Source organism: Marmota monax, unplaced genomic scaffold (assembly GCF_021218885.2).
Source record: "Marmota monax isolate L192 unplaced genomic scaffold, Marmota_monax_Labrador192_F-V1.1 WCK01_AAM20220418_F8-fsc00055, whole genome shotgun sequence".
In the NCBI taxonomy this organism is placed as follows: domain Eukaryota; kingdom Metazoa; phylum Chordata; class Mammalia; order Rodentia; family Sciuridae; genus Marmota; species Marmota monax.
The window spans coordinates 6,373,595-6,390,291 of record NW_026695205.1 but is presented as its reverse complement, the minus strand read 5'-3'; the positions used below and the strand labels follow the sequence as shown (position 1 = coordinate 6,390,291).

Sequence of the window (16,697 nt, the reverse complement as noted above, 5' to 3'; positions counted from 1 at the left end):
AAAATAGAGCATTCAGAGTTTTGGGAATACATCAATTATCAAAATTTTTGTAAAACATGGCTTTTGTGATTTAGATACTATCAGTAATAGGACTATTCTCGCAGGCCTTTTATAAAAATGAGAGTAACAGATTGACAAAGTGAGCTTGTCATATCTTTGGTTCTCTGTTGTGTTGGGACTGATGCTTTGTATGCAACATTGTTGAAACACTTCTCAAACACTTTTCAACATGGTCAAAACACATACTTCAATTCAAAAAGGTTTATAAAGTTGTTCAATAAAGCAGAAACTTGGTTGATTTATCAACTATTTATTGAATGATCAATGTATGTAAACAGCATTAGCTGCACAGTGCTGTGTTGGTGCAGTACTTCCTGGCCTCACAGGGTTTACTTTCTGGTGAAGGAGTAGAATACAAATGGTAAATATGTGAACAGATGATAAATCTCTGTGACGGGGGCTGTGAAAAGAATGAAATGTAGGCGTGTAGGGTGGTGATAGTTACAGAGCATGCTGTTTTAGCTAGGCTGTTCTTGGAAGTCTTATCTAAGAAAGTGGCCTTAGAACTGAGAGCTCAAAATATTTAGCAGTCTGTACTAGTAGAACTAGGGCAAATAACCCATAATATTGTTTATTATTATAAACAGTGTGTGATGTATTTGAGGTCAGAAAGAAAGCTGGTGGCTGGAGCAGTGTGAGAAAAGTGAGGCTAAGAAATGGATTCAGGATGTTGGCAGGAACCTGCTTGTTGGTTGTGTGAGACTTGTAGGTAAGTTAGAGTTTGAAATTTATTCTTATCATTGCAATTCATTGGAAAATGGTAAGTAAAGAAATGGTATGGATTATTGTTTGACATGTGGAAGAAACTCCCCACTTGTTGCAGTATGGAGAATTGCCCATTGAGGAACAGCAAGGGCAGAACAGGAAGGAAACCAGTTAAGAGCTAGTTACAGTAATTTGAGTGAGGTAATGTTGTCTTGAAGTAGAGAAGAGTGTGTCGTTATTGAATTCAGGGTATATTTAAGATGTGGAAAAGTAATAAACCTTGCTAAAATATTGGTATGTGGGGACAAGGAACTAAGGATGATCTCCAGGTTTTGGGCTTAAATACCTGGATGACTAGTGATTCTGTTTTATATGATGGGAAAGACTGGATTAAAAAAACAAACAAACACATGTTGGTTGGTCCCCCCGCTTCCCTGAGAAAGAGGTAGTGCAAATGAAAGGATAAACCAATTGTAACAAAATGTTAATGATAGTTGAACACGGATGAAAGACATAATACTTTCATTGTACTGTTTTTAAAACTATTCCCTAAGTTTACGGTTTTTAGACAAAGAATTGGATGGGGAGAAAGCAGAAAACAAACAACCATTATTTTAATAGTTCATTTTCAGAGAACACCCTGCATTCATAGTTTGGAAGCACATTGAAAAACAAATGATTTCTTCTTTGAGTTTTACACTATATTTTTCATAATATGATTTATTATTATAATTATTATTCTTTAACCCTCTTCTCCTCTCAGGTTTCAGATCGACAAAGCTATCTTGTCATATCTTTGGTTCTCTGTGTTGTATTGGGACTGATGCTTTGTATGCAACGTTGTCGAAACACTTCTCAATTTGATGGAGATTATATGTCAAAACTTCCTAAAAGTAATCAATATCCAAGCCCTAAAAGGTAATACCAGCATTATATTTCACAATTTTCATTGTATTTTTTATATTTTTGAAAAATTTTCAGCAAATGAAGGGACCCTAAGGTAATTTCTTTCTCCATATGATTATGTAAAACCAAAATGTTGAAAACCTCATTGAGGGCATTGAGATGGTCCTGTGCCTGGATAGCTTTATAGACTTATAATGGAGGAAAACACTAATAGTAAATGCATAAAACCCTTGAAATATTTTGGTTGAGAAGGGTGCTCAGATATGGAATTCAAAGGAGGAGGAGAATAGATATTTCAATATAATAACTTTTTTAAAACTTTACTATTTTTTTAATATAATAACTTTTAGACAAGAATTTTTTAACCTAAGCAATAATTGGTGTATTAATTTAGACTTAGTCCCATGTAGTATGTGCAGTTCTCAGTAGCTTCTATTTAACCTCAAATACAAAGAAAATTATGTCTGTAGTGTACTCATTGTGCCCAATATTAATTTTTCTTAATGTGTTAGGTGTTTCTCTTCCTACGATGATATGAATTTGAAAAGAAGAACTTCATTTCCACTCATCAGATCCAAGTCTTTACAGTTAACTGGCAAAGAAGGTAGATTGTTGTGACTATGTAATATGTATATGTAAATATGAGACTAGCTGCTTCTGGCATATATAATGTCAGTGTGTTCATGACCACCTGCAACCAAAAATGAATACAAGTAACCTTTGTGTTTGTGCTGTGTCAAAACCACTTTATCACTTTCACATATCTCTTTGTTCTTTAAAAACCCAAAGGGTGGGGAGGGGGGGCCTGGTTTATTTAATTAGCAACTGGTAGTTTTGTTTGCACATGCTCCTGTTTAGAAGTATTTCTTTTTAGAAAGGGATGTTTGAGAAAGTTCAACAGATATGGAAACCAGAATGTGCTCCCATAGCATCCTGTGCTTATCTGCCTCTCTTCCTGTACAGGTAGGACCCCTTTTGTCTCTAGTTTAGGACTACGAGGCACTTTCTAAAAGAAAAGCTGATCTCTTGTCTTTATAGCCTGAGTCTATAATTGGGTTCTATCTAACATTCAGTAAATACTTATATTTAAGTGAATGGATGTATATTGAGTGGCTGTTTTCCTGTTTTATTACATAATTAGTGCTTATTAAGAAACTTAGAAACTTGTCTTCATACCAATATTAAAATAACCAATTAATTATGTATTAGAGTTAGGAGTGCTTTCTTAATCATTGGCTGTTCTGCCTTTCGTTAGGATTTTAGTAACTGAGCAGCATGTTTTAGTTGATTGGCTTGTTCAAGTACTCATTCATGAGCTTTATTAGTTTATTATTATGATAAAGCTTTCCAGGCTTAACTATTATGTGTGTATTTACTTAGGGCCAGTAAATCTCTTTTTTCTTCATGCTTGCTTCCCTCTCCTCCCCACCTTTTTTTCTTTTGGTTAATATGTCTCTTTTATTTTTTTTTTTAAGTATATAAGGTATAATCATGTGTAAAGCTTAATCTGTTTTCACAAACTCAACACACTTGTGTTGTGTAAATTATATGAGATTAAGAGGCAGAGCATTATTCAGCACCTCAAAACCTTCTTTGTGTTTTTCCTCCCTAGGTAGCTAGTATTTGACTTCTAGTATTTGCTCCACTGTGCCATTGAGTATAGTTGTTTATTCTCATTGCTGTGAGGTTTTCTATTATACAAATTGACCACACATTTTTCATTTACATTTTGAGCTCTCTTTTGGCAAACACATGTGTGCATTTCTGCTGTATATATGCATGGAAATGGAGTGGTGGGAAGCAGGGTGTGCATGTTTTCAGCTTTAGTAAATACTTCCACAGTCTTCCAGAGTGCTTTGTGAATTTTCCCTTCCGTCTGCCAGTCCCCTTGTTCCACATTCCAGTAAATGTTTAGTATTTTGTGTCTTGTAGCCATTCTGGTGGGAATTTATGCAAATTTTAGGTGTATTCATGCAGTTAGGAAATATAGTGTGCTATTTTCCTTTTTTGTAAAGTCTTAAGTGAAACTCTGGCATTTTTTTTTTTTTTTTTTTTTATTCTGTGTGTGTGTCTAATTCTTAAAGCCAAATAGAGGAGCCTTTGCTTCTGATAATAGAATTACTTCTATTTTAAGCAATGATGTTATCTTGGCTTAAAAAAAGTTGAATCCAGTAGGTAGGAGATTGACTTTATTTTTTTTTTTTAATTTTTTATTGTTAGTTGTTCAAAACATTACAAATTTCTTGACATATCATATTCCTCACTTTGATTCAAGTGGGTTATGAACTCCCACCTTCACCCCATACACAGATTGCAGAATCACATCAGTTACACATCCATTGATTTACATATTGCCATACTAGTGTCTGTTGTGCTCCACGGCCTTTCCCATTCTCCACCATCCCCCCTCCCCACCTCTCCCCTCCCCTCCCCTCCTCTCTCTCTACCCCCTCCACTGTATAACCCTGAGGGTCTCCTTCCATTTCCATGCAATTTCCCTTTTCTCTCCCTTTCCATCCCACCTCTCATCCCTGTTAAATGTTAATCTTCTCCTGCTCTTCGTCCCTACTCTGATCTTAGTTACTCTCCTTATATCAAAGAAGACATTTGGCATTTGTTTTTTAGGGATTGACTAGCTTCACTTAGCATAATCTGCTCTAATGCCCTCCATTTCCCTGTAAATTCTATGATTTTGTCATTTTTTAATGCAGAGTAATACTCCATTGTGTATAAATGCCACATTTTTTTTTATCCATTCGTCTATTGAAGGGCATCTAGGTTGGTTCCACAGTCTTGCTATTGTAAATTGTGCTGCTATGAACATCGATGTAGCAGTGTCCCTGTAGCATGCTCTTTTTAGGTCTTTAGGGAATAGACCGAGAAGGGGAATAGCTGGGTCAAATGGTGGCTCCATTCCCAGCTTTCCAAGAAATCTCCATACTGCTTTCCAAATTGGCTGCACCAATTTGCAGTCCCACCAGCAATGTACAAGTGTACCCTTTTCCCCACATCCTCGCCAGCACTTGTTGTTGTTTGACTTCATAATGGCTGCCAATCTTACTGGAGTGAGATGGTATCTTAGGGTGGTTTTGATTTGCATTTCTCTGACTGCTAGAGATGTTGAGCATTTTTTCATGTACTTGTTGATTGACTGTATGTCCTCCTCTGAGAAGTGTCTGTTCAGGTCCTTGGCCCATTTGTTGATTGGGTTGTTTGTTCTCTTATTGTCTAATTTTTTGAGTTCTTTGTATACTCTGGATATTAGGGCTCTATCTGAAGTGTGAGGAGTAAAGATTTGTTCCCAGGGTGTAGGCTCCCTATTTACCTCTCTTATTGTTTCTTTTACTGAGAAAAAACTTTTTAGTTTGAGTAAGTCCCATTTGTTGATTCTAGTTATTAACTTTTGTGCTATGGGTGTCCTATTGAGGAATTTGGAGCCCGACCCCACCGACTGTAGATCGTAGCCAACTTTTTCTTCTATCAGACGGCGCGTCTCTGATTTGATATCAAGCTCCTTGATCCATTTTGAATTCACTTTTGTGCATGGCGAGAGAAAGGGATTCAGTTTCATTTTGTTGCATATGGATTTCCAGTTTTCCCAGCACCATTTGTTGAAGATGCTATCCTTCCTCCATTGCATGCTTTTAGCCCCTTTATCAAATATAAGATAGTTGTAGTTTTGTGGATTGGTTTCTGTGTCCTCTATTCTGTACCATTGGTCCACCCGCCTGTTTTGGTACCAGTACCATGCTGTTTTTGTTACTATTGCTCTGTAGTATAGTTTGAAGTCTGGTATCGCTATACCACCTGATTCACACTTCCTGCTTAGCACTGTTTTTGCTATTCTGGGTCTTTTATTTTTCCATATGAATTTCATGATTGCTTTCTCTATTTCTACAAGAAATGCCGTTGGGATTTTGATTGGCATTGCATTAAACCTATAGAGAACTTTTGGTAATATCGCCATTTTGATGATGTTAGTTCTGCCTATCCATGAACAGGGTATATTTTTCCATCTTCTAAGATCTTCTATTTCTCTCTTTAGGGTTCTGTAGTTTTCATTGTATAAGTCTTTCACCTCTTTTGTTAGGTTGATTCCCAAGTATTTTATTTTTTTTGAAGATATTTTGAATGGAGTGGTTGTCCTCATTTCCATTTCAGAGGATTTGTCGCTGATATACAGGAATGCCTTTGATTTATGCGTGTTGATTTTATATCCTGCCACTTTGCTGAATTCATTTATTAGCTCTAATAGTTTCTTTGTAGAGCCTTTTGGGTCTGCTAGGTATAGAATCATATCATCTGCAAATAGTGATAATTTAAGTTCTTCTTTTCCTATTTTTATGCCTTTAATTTCTTTCGTCTAATTGCTCTGGCCAGTGTTTCGAGAACTATGTTCAACAGAAGTGGAGAGAGAGGGCATCCCTGTCTTGTTCCAGATTTTAGAGGGAATGCCTTCAGTTTTTAGATTGACTTTAATCCTGAATTTTCTATTAACTAGTTAATTCACATATTACTTCACCTGTTTGAATGAAACCTTTTAGTGTCCTTCTTTTGTCTTCCTCAAATTTATATTTTTGATTTTTAAAAAATATATTTTTTATAACTTTATTTTATGTATTTTTTATGTGGTGATGAGGATTGAGCCCAGTGCCTCACCTGTGCTAGGCAAGTGCTCTACCACTGAGCCATAGCCCCAGCCCCGACACTTTGATATTTAACTATTTCTTTTGTTGACCCAGCCTTAGCAACCAAAGTTATTTTTATTTCAAACCACATTTTTATTGGGAAGTATGAGAAATACATAAAAGTTTGTAAAACTAACATGTACAACGCATTGAATGATTATAAAGTGAACATTATAAAGTGTGACTATTACCCTGATCAAGAAATAGCACATAGCTAGCTAGCATCCTTGAGATTCCTTCTCCCAGAGGTAACTAGTTTCTTGACTTTTGAAATAATCATATTTTTCATTTTGTTAATAGCTTTACCATCAGCGTTTGGATTCCTCAACAATTAATTTGATCTTTGCCTGGCTTTGAGGTTTTTGTTTTTTTTTCTACCACTACTGGGGATCAAGTCCAAGGCCTCAAATTGTCTAAGAAAGCACTCTGCCACTGAGCTATGTCCCCAGCCCTAGCGCTTTTGATAAATGGAGTTATATCAAGTGTACTTTTTTTTTGGGGGGGGGGTCCCCTTCATTCTACATTGTATTTGTACAGTTCATATATGATTACATTCCATTTCCGGTGTTATTTAGTATTTCAGTAACTGATTAAATCACAGGGTATCCATTCTACTATTTTGTATGGTTTGGGCTATTATAGATAATGCTGCTATAAACCTTTCTATGTTTGCATATTAGAATGAAGTTGCTTTACAATTCTTAATACACCTTTATCTAAAGTCTGCTCTAGGCGCTGGGACTATGGCTTAGTGATAGAGCGCTTGCCTAGCATTGTGAGGCACTGGGTCAAAATAATAAGAGAGCTTGTGGGAAAAATAAAATAAAAAGAGGAGGAGAAAGGGTATCAGGCAGACACAAATGTTAACCTATATTAAGCCTGAGAATGTGTTCTGACCCAGGGGAAAAAAAAAAAAAGAATGCAGTTGCTTGAGTTTCTCTAGGAATACTACATAGATTCTAGGTGCTGGGACTGTGGTTTAGTGATAGAGCGCTTGCCTAGCATTGTGAGGCACTGGGTTAAAAAATAATAATAATAAATAATAATAATAATAATAAGAGAGCTCATGTAAAAAAAGGAGGAGGAGAAAGGGTATCAGGCAGACACATATGTTAACAACTATATTAAATAAAGCCTGAGTGTGTTTTCTGACCCAGAAAAAAAAAATGCAGTGACATGAGTTTCCCTAGGAATACTACATAGATATAAAATTGTGGGTTGTACTGTATGTTTCTTGGCAAATTATGAGATAATGGCAAATTTTTCCAAAGTGATCCTATTAGCTTATGCTTTTACCAGTACTGAGAATTTTTGTTGTTTTACATTCTTACTAACACTTGAAATTGTTAAGTTTTAAAGTGTTTGTTAACTTCATTGCAGTTGTAATTTGTATTTACCTGATCACTGAAGAAATCGAGCATCTTAAGCCTTTTGATTATTTGGTTTTCTTGGGCCTTTTAAAATTTTTACCAATTCTTTTACTGGATTGTTTGCCTTTTTCTGACTGGCTTTTATTTATTTTTAGGATTTGGATTCTCTGTGTTGGTCAGTCAGATATGTAGTAGGTATCATATTTTACTCTGAGACTTATCTTGTTCCTGCCCCACCTTGGTTTGGATTTTGAGACAGGGCCTAAATTGCTGGCCTCAAACTTGTGATACTTTTGCCTCATCCACCCAAGTAGCTGGGATTACAAGCATGTGCCACTTATTTTTTTTTTTTTTTAACTCTTGTTATATTAAATGAGACAGGGAAGCTCTTAAAGTTTTATTATAATCAAATCTGAATTTTTTTACCTTATGGTACTAACTTCTTTATCTCAAACTTTTTTTTTTAACTTCACGTTTATGGATGGTAGTCTTAAGGTTCTAAATATTTATCTTTGATTTTTAGATCTTTAATTTGCCTGAAATTGATATTTTGTGTTTGGTGTAGTGGTACCAATTTTACATGGAATTCAGTTAGCTCAGGTTTCTTGGCCATTAATTGGTCTCTGAATTTCCATGAAATTTAGAATCACCATTTAAGCCGGGCACAGTGGCACATGCCTGTCATCCTAATAGCTCCAGATGCTGAGGCAGGAGGATCATGAGTTCAAAGCCAGCCTCAGCAACTTATCGAGAACCTGTCTCTAAATAAAAAACAAAAAAGGGCTGGGGTTGTAGCTCAGTGTTTGAAGGCCCCTAAGTTCAATCCCCAGGGCGGGGCTGGGGGGTGGGGGTGGGAATCACCGATTGTTTTCATTAAAAAGATAGTATTAAGCTTTTGGTTAAGGTTACTTTGACTCTACAGATTACTTTGGAAAGGAACAGTACATCTCTGTTGGTATCTGTAGCTATATGTGCTTTGCAGGTAGGTAGAAATAAAAGATTTTGGTGCAATTGAGTTCCATTATGTCCTTACTAAATTTATGTCTGCCAGATCTATTTCTGATAAAGGTGTGGTGTAAAGTCTCTCTGTCTCTCTATAATAGTGGATTTCTTCATTTCTCTTTGCATTTCTACCATTTTTGCCTCACGTCTTTTGATACTGTCATTAAGTGCATACACACAAAGGATCTTTCTCTCTTAGAATTTTGACCCCTTTATCATTATGTAATGCTCTTCTTTATTCCTGAGAAAGAATGCATTACTTTTATCTAAAGTCTGCTCTAGGCGCTGGGACTGTAGCTTAGTGATAGAGCACTTGCCTAGCATTGTGAGGCACTGGGTTCAATCTTCAGCACCACATACAATATGTAAGTAAATTAATTAAATAAAGGTCTATTGACAACTAAAAAAATTATTTTTTAAAAAGTCTGGTCTGTCTGAAATTTATTCTTGCTGTCTTTTGATATGTATTTAAAGTGTGTGGTTTTGGTATGTAAGGCTTATAAACATTAGATGGGTAAGACTATTCTCAGAAAGAGTTTAAGATTAAAAGTATTTCTTTTTGAATCAGTAAAGTTATGTGGTTCTAGAATTTTCTCTCTTTTTTTGGAGAAAATAGAATTTTCTTTGTAAGAAGAGTTTTGGACCTTTAGCTCAGTGTATAGGAGTGAGGTTTTTCTCATCATTTTAAATTACAAATTTCAAGAATCTGTTCATTTATTCTAAACATGAGAATGCATTAATATGGAGGTGCTCCCCTTTTTGTCTGTTTCCTGTTCTTTCCGCTCCCCCTTCTTCCTTCATTATGGTATCGTGTTGAGAAAGAAGCAGACTGTTTCCCTTTTTCTGCCATTAGGTTGGAAATTGTAGTTTTTGTTCTTTATTGATTACCCTAGAAATGACAGATACCAAAGTCTATAATTAATATCTTTACCTCATTCTGAAGTACAAAGATTGTAAAACTTACTTTTCTCCAGCTTGATTTATGTTTGTTTTGTGTATTTTAATTCCATTGTTTTGGGTGCGCTTTACATTTAATATTTATTTAAATTTACATACTAAGTTCTTTGGACTTCACTCCTTTTTCCCTAAGGTCTTCCATTTATCATCATTTCCCCCTTAAACCTCTGAAATACTATTCTCCATTTTTCCCCTTTAATCGTATTTGAGACTTAGTGGGCTCTTTGTTTCTCTGAACTGTTGTCCTTTATCAGTACTGGGAAGTTCTCAGTCATTCCCCCGCCCCCAGATATTATGTCTATCCCATTCTCTTTTCTCCTCAGATTTTTAATCAAATGTATTAGCACTTCTCCCCACATCTTGTCTTGTCATGTAAACTTTCCATCTTTTTGCCTTTCTAGCTGTATTTTGTTTTTACTTGTCTTTTGTTTTCTTTTCCTGATCTGTCCTGCAGGCCACACAATCTTTAGTTGTATCTAGTCTGTTATTACATTCATTCATTGAATTTTTAATTTCTGTTACTACATTTTCATTTTTCTAGGAGTTCTTTTAGTGCTTCATTAAAAATATCTTAGTTTTTTTTCTTTTATATTTCCTGTGGATGTTTTCAGGCTTTTTTAATTTAAATATAGTAAGCATAAGCTTCTTTACCATCTGTTTGTGCCAATTCTAACATTAAATATTTGAGAATCTGTTCATTAAATTGTCTTTGTAGGCTCTTGATCACATGTGTTCATGAATTTGGTTGTCTTTGGTGTGCTACTCCAATTTGAAAAATGATTTGTCAGGCTAATTTAAGAGGTAACGTGTTTGTATTTGCTTTATATTCATGGCTTGAAGTTTGTTGGGCTACCAGGTATTGAGAACTTCCCATCCAAACTGCAAATTCATTCTTTAACTGAAGATATGGTCCTTTTTATTCCCACCTTACTACTCAGTAGGAGAGAGTACCCCACGACTACTACTTCCATTTGGCCCAGGGATCTGATTTCTGTTCCATTTGTTTGTGATACCATCAGAACCAAAGTTCATGTATTTGTGTATTGGCAAATGCCCTCAGGACAAAAATGACTTGTATTCCACTTGGCTATCTGGGCCCTTAGTTTTCCTTTACTTTTGGCCCAGAGGTAGTATTTACTGTCTTGGCAGCTATTCATTGCTTTTAGTGGTTTTGTTTGTTTGTTTTGCCCATCATATTTACTTGCATTCAGTGGAGAGTTTGATCTTAGGAATATAATGACCATTATTAGACATCAATCAGTAGAAGATTTACAGTGAATTTGTTTCTTATAAATTAGTTGTCTCTGTCAGGTCCTAAATTGGTTTAACTGATTGAATAGGACTTACCTTATATGTATGCTTATCACTATAGAGGTGGATTAGGAGTAACTTGAATGTGCTTTGAATAATGAAATTTTAGAAACTTCAATCTAAAAGTTAGATCTAATTTATTTACTATAAACTTAGAAGTGTTTATCCATTGCTTGGAGATATACACACACACACACTCACATATTCATATATATATATATATGATGCATGTTCAAGCTGTTAGATTTTGGAGTTAATAGTTTTAATCATAGTGATAATTAGAACAATATTTCTTGAATCTCTTTTTGTATATAGGTTCCTCTAACTAGCTTCTATACATGATCACAATGCTTGTTGCACATTTTTAACCCACCTTTGTGACATAGTATAGTTTAGTCTTTTCAGGAAAATTTAAAACATTCTGTTGGTTTGGTATTAGCTTACCACTTATGTTATATTTTTTATCAGGTAAGAGGGGCTGGCCCCAGAGAAGTATCCTTTCTTTGCTGATTGATAGCCAGTTATTAATTAAAAACTTAATTTGAAGGCTGTTACCTTCAAATAACTTTGACCACATCCATAATAAGAATGATACCTTCTCTTACCTTGCTTCTTTTGACTTTTTAAATGCATAAATATATAGTTAGCCTGGTTTAAATATAAATCCACTGGTTCTTTTTAATAAAGTAATCACTAAGGAATGATATATTTTTTAGGGTTTAATCATAGCATGACCCACTTTTTAATTTCATAACTGCTTTTCTTTTCTTACTTGTAGTGGACCCAAATGATTTGTACATTGTAGAGCCCCTCAAGTTCTCTCCAGAAAAAAAGGTAATATTGTTTCTTTTGAAGTTTATTGATGATTTTTGTGATAGTAAATGAAGAAATAGATTGAAAGGTTTAACATAGCCTTTAGGTGGTCCCTAACTTACTGTTTATTTTCATTTATGGTAATAGTGTAAATAAATGTTTACAGAGGTCAGCAAACTATCTATGGTTTGAATGTGCTTCAGGCCATTGTGGCCTGAAGTGGGGAGCCAAGAAGCATTTTCTTATTTTTAAAGGACTATAAAATAAAAAAAGAATATGCAAGAGTGATGGTATGAGTCTTGCAAAGCTTAAAATTTTACAGGAAAAGTTGGCTACTCCCTGTGTGGTCATTGTTTCCTGAGCATTGGAGGCTTGTCAGGCACATTGTGTCACTGTGCCTTCATCCTCACATCAGCTTAAAGTTGACGATGGTAATACCACTGGGTTGAACCTGGGTTGAACTCAGGGCCTTGAGCATGCTGAGTAAGCACTACCATGGAGCTATGTGCCCAGACCAATATCCCCATCTTCTGAGAAAACAAAACTGAAGAGGTTTTGATTTCTCAATGACCCTTTAGATAGGTGGCAAAACTCAGAATGCATTTAGAATTTTTTGATTAGAAAATCTATTCATTTTGATTGGCAGTATTGGCTCTGGGTGAAAGAACTTGGGTTTTAGAATCAAATAGCTTAAGATTCAATTCCAGCTTAGGCATCACTGTGTAACTTGGGCAGGAGCCAAATCTCTGAACCTGGGTTTTCTCATTTAGGAACCAAGAATAAACAAGTAAGTAAGATATATGTGAAATATCTGGCACATAGTAGATATTCAGATGTTAGTTGTCACTCCCTAAATCTGTATTCACCAGTGGCAGATAAGCAATTAAAATTTTTTGATTGAGTAGTATTTATAAAATGGGAAGGTAATGATAGTATCTATACACAACGTGTGTGTGTGTGCATAAAAAATACTGTTTTACTTTTCACCAGGTGGTGGCACTTTCCTCCATTAGCTTGCTCTTCTAGTGTTTAATAAGGTAACTGTTGGCGGTCTAATTCCTATCCTTTCATTTGTGTTATAGAAGAAACGCTGCAAGTATAAAACTGAAAAAATTGAGACCATAAAACCTGCAGATCCATTGCACCCTATAGCCAATGGAGACATAAAAGGAAGAAGGCCTTTTACGAACCAGAGAGATTTTTCTAATATGGGAGAAGTTTATCACTCTTCTTATAAGGGCCCTCCCTCTGAGGGAAGCTCAGAAACTTCATCACAGTCAGAAGAGTCCTATTTTTGTGGCATTTCAGCTTGTACAAGTCTGTGCAATGGACAGTCCCAAAAGACAAAAACTGAGAAGAGGGCTTTAAAACGAAGGCGGTCTAAAGTCCAAGACCAAGGGAAATTGATAAAGACTCTCATACAGACTAAGTCAGGATCATTGCCCAGCCTACACGACATAATCAAAGGAAACAAGGAGCTCGCCGTGGGAACATTTGGGGTTACAGCAGTTTCGGGACATATCTAAATTAATCAAACTTTTCATACTGAAGACTTTTTTTGTTGTTGTTCTTTGAAGAACAGTCTGTGGTATTTGAAGGGTTGGGGGGGAGGAAACATTGGGAAAAGTATTCAGAAATTATGGTTTCTGCCTTTTTAAAAAATAGATGGGATTGTGTCAGTCTTCGTTAATGAGCTACAGTTTTACAAGGCTGATCACTTCCTACAAGGACAATGGTAAACATTTTATAAAGATGTTTTTTCACAGATTAATTACTGGGACAAATTAATTTGGAAGCCCAGTTCCTTGGGTGGGATAGGAATGAAAGCCTAAACCTCTTCCTCTAGCTTTGTTCCTATTTCTTGCACCTTCCCCCATATTTATGTGCCTTTTGTCTATTTATAATGCCACTGGAAGAGGAGGGAGAACTTTTTCTGTCATTTGATTTCTTTTATAACTTTTTAGGTTTTTGAAGCTGCAAACACTACAAGGTTTTGGGGTGGTCTGTGCCTGAAGCTCAGCAGTGTGGGTCAGACAGTGTGAAGAGCCTAAAGACTTGCCAGCTAGGTCTGTTGTGCAAACTCACTGGAAATAAACACTTGCTGGAACTTTAAGTCTGTTCTTTTAGGTAAATAGTGATGCTCTTGACGTTATTTTCATTTATCTTATTTGGACTGGATTACTTTTTCCATGGTTACTAAACTCAATGAGGGGGAAAAAAAGCAACAAGTTCTTTTCATGCAAACGACTAGTATTTGCAAATGTTTTTATAAATTTGACTTTAAACACAACTACTTGTGAAGATTTCATTAGATATTACAATAACACTAATCCTCCAAACTTTCACATCACTGTTTTCCATTTGTACAAATATATGAGAAACTGCAGATTTGGCAGCTGAATTCAAGTGCATTAAGGCATGGTCACTGTCTGTGCACACACCTACGCACACACACAGAGCTGCCAGTGGGTTTGTCCCACAAATCTGGCTGGTCAAGTCTAGGGGATTGTGATTCCTTGATATTTGCTTTGTATTGGCCACAAGGTGCAGAGATATGTTTGTGTTACGTCAATATGTTTGTCTTCATTTGTGTTTTTTTCTTTTAAAAAATAATTGGCAGTGACTGTATTTGAATAAAGTGATTTCATAGTGTGTGCCTGTATAACAAGTGAAAGTGGAACACGTTTCTTTTTGAAAGGGAGAGAATTGACCTTTTGTATTGTGAGATTTAAGTTATAACTTATTGAGCACTTTTAGTAATAACTGTTTTTAAACTTGTTTGATACCTTTCTTGGGGTATTGTTTATAATGTGACTTATTTAAAGCCTTTTTTGTTTCTTTAAGTTGCTGCTTTAGGTTAACAGTATGTTTTAGGAGATTAAATTGTTTTTGTCCAGTCTGCACAATTAGCCATTCAGAGCAAGAGGGCCAGATTGTAAAGAAGCCCTTGAAAAAAGGTCCAGATGAGAGCAGAGGCAGAGTGGAAAGTCACACCATCTGTTGTGGAAAGAGGACTTTCAGTTTGTAACTACGGAGCTGTAGTGCCATTAGAAACTGTGAATTTCCAAATAAATCTGAACACTTGTCTTTATTAATTTTACTGGCTCTTCCATCCTTTGAAAGAAAATGCTCAAATGTATTACTAAGCTCTGAACATAGATTTAAGGTTTTGACACTTTTGAAGCTAATTATAATAGCATCCTTTAACTGTTGCTCATGTGGCAGCCCCTGCAGATTATTCTTCACATAAGCATCTGTTCCCATACAGCCCCAGTCTTACTTTTCAAACCCTAAAATGATAGCTTTGAATCTACAGTAGGATGTATGTGTGTGCTTTTATTAGGTGCAAACTACTAATTTTTAACTTTTCTATATCTAAATAGAGTAGAAAATTTTGTAATTTGGGGTTTATTTTTTCATCTCAGAATATAACTACATGAAGGGGGAAAAAGTAACTTGAGTGAAAACTTTTTTATTTGTTCTAATTAGTTATACATTGGAAAATTCTTACCATTAGTAGATTTGTATCTGGCAAGAAGCAAAACTATTCAGGTTGAGTATCACTAAACCAAAATCCAAAACTTTGGAGCCCTATACCATTTTTGGAGCTTTTGGTTTTGGGATTTTCAGGTTAGGGATGTCCACTCAGTAAGCATTTAAATATTCCCAGAATCAAAAAATCTCTAAAATCTGAATCATTTCTGGCCCTGAGCTTTTTGTAAGGAGTACTCAACCTGGTTATCTGTGTGTGTGTGTGTGTGTGTGTGTGTGTGTGTTTAATGGGTTTTCAGTGTCCCCCAGTGGCCAACCTCATTTTATTTCTAGTTCAATGTTAGGTAAAGCATTAAAACTACATTAAATTTCCCAAACTGAAGGATTAGAAAGGACAAGGATACAAAGTAAAAGTTCTTTTAATGGAGGGTTTTAGAGGTTCTACGTGCAGACCATTCAAAGAATTAGTTCTACAAGGTGTGTTCTGAGAAACAGCACTTCTTCACTCTGCTGCTGCCCATTGCTCATGCCCCCCCACCAAGCATTCCTGCTCCCTAGCAGCAGCCTCTTTGGATTCTGCATCTCTAATTCTTGTGCTACCTTTTTAATGCTGCTTATCAATTTTCCAGTTTTAGATGTGGGCCTAATTTGAATACATAGGCACAAACTTTAAATAGATACAAACTTGTATTTGCTAACCTAACTGAATAAATCTGCTTAAAATCACTGTATATTAAAGTAATATGGCTTTTTAAACTACATTTTGTAAGGATTGTTATTAAAAACTTCACATACTTTTCTCCAGTTTCATACCTTAAGAAATTTCAGATCCATAGAATGTTTGAACACTCATGTACCTTAACCCAGACTCACCAGTTAACATTTTTGTTTTCCATGGATATTTTTATATATGTATGTCTAAATGTGTGCATATGTCTGTATATTACATAAATATGTATTGTGTATATAGTGTACATTTAGGGGTGAACCAGTTGAAAGAACATCATGACTTAGTACCCTAAATACTTCAGTGTGTATTTTCTTATAGGAAAAGGACTTTCATCTACATGACCATAATACCAGTATCACACCTAAGAAAATTAATAATTATATAATAACTGATATGCAGTCCATAGTCAAATTTCCCCAGTTGCCAGCCCTTATACACTTTTTTTTTTTTTTGGTCCAGGGTTCAGTCAAAAAGTAGACTGCTTCTTGATTGTCTTATTTTCCTTGTGTAAGGGCCATACTTGTTTCATCTGAACCATTTCAGTTTCGCTCAGCTTTTCTGAATGAGGTATGATGACATCACCGTAGATTTTATCCCAACCCACATCCCGTTGAGGCATATATTCATAGCCTACATCATACACCACTTGAAACATTACTTTCA

General features: G+C 35.5%; 1 protein-coding gene across 3 annotated transcripts in view; it reads left to right on the top strand.

The window, feature by feature from the left end:
• Suco (SUN domain containing ossification factor) overlaps positions 1-14,907 on the top strand; it is a 71,347-nt gene extending 56,440 nt beyond the window's left edge. For 2 of the 3 annotated variants that reach the window (XM_046430056.2, XM_046430057.2), the window contains 4 exons: positions 1,529-1,683; positions 2,184-2,275; positions 11,778-11,833; positions 12,895-14,907. In XM_046430056.2, the coding sequence (XP_046286012.1) occupies positions 1,529-1,683; positions 2,184-2,275; positions 11,778-11,833; positions 12,895-13,338 (747 nt within the window). In that variant the 3' untranslated portion in view covers positions 13,339-14,907. Of the gene's footprint in view, positions 1-1,528; positions 1,684-2,183; positions 2,276-2,545; positions 2,635-11,777; positions 11,834-12,894 lie in introns of all 3 variants that reach the window. The other variant, XR_006848724.2, reaches the window with a different exon arrangement.
• Positions 14,908-16,697: the final 1,790 nt, after the last annotated feature.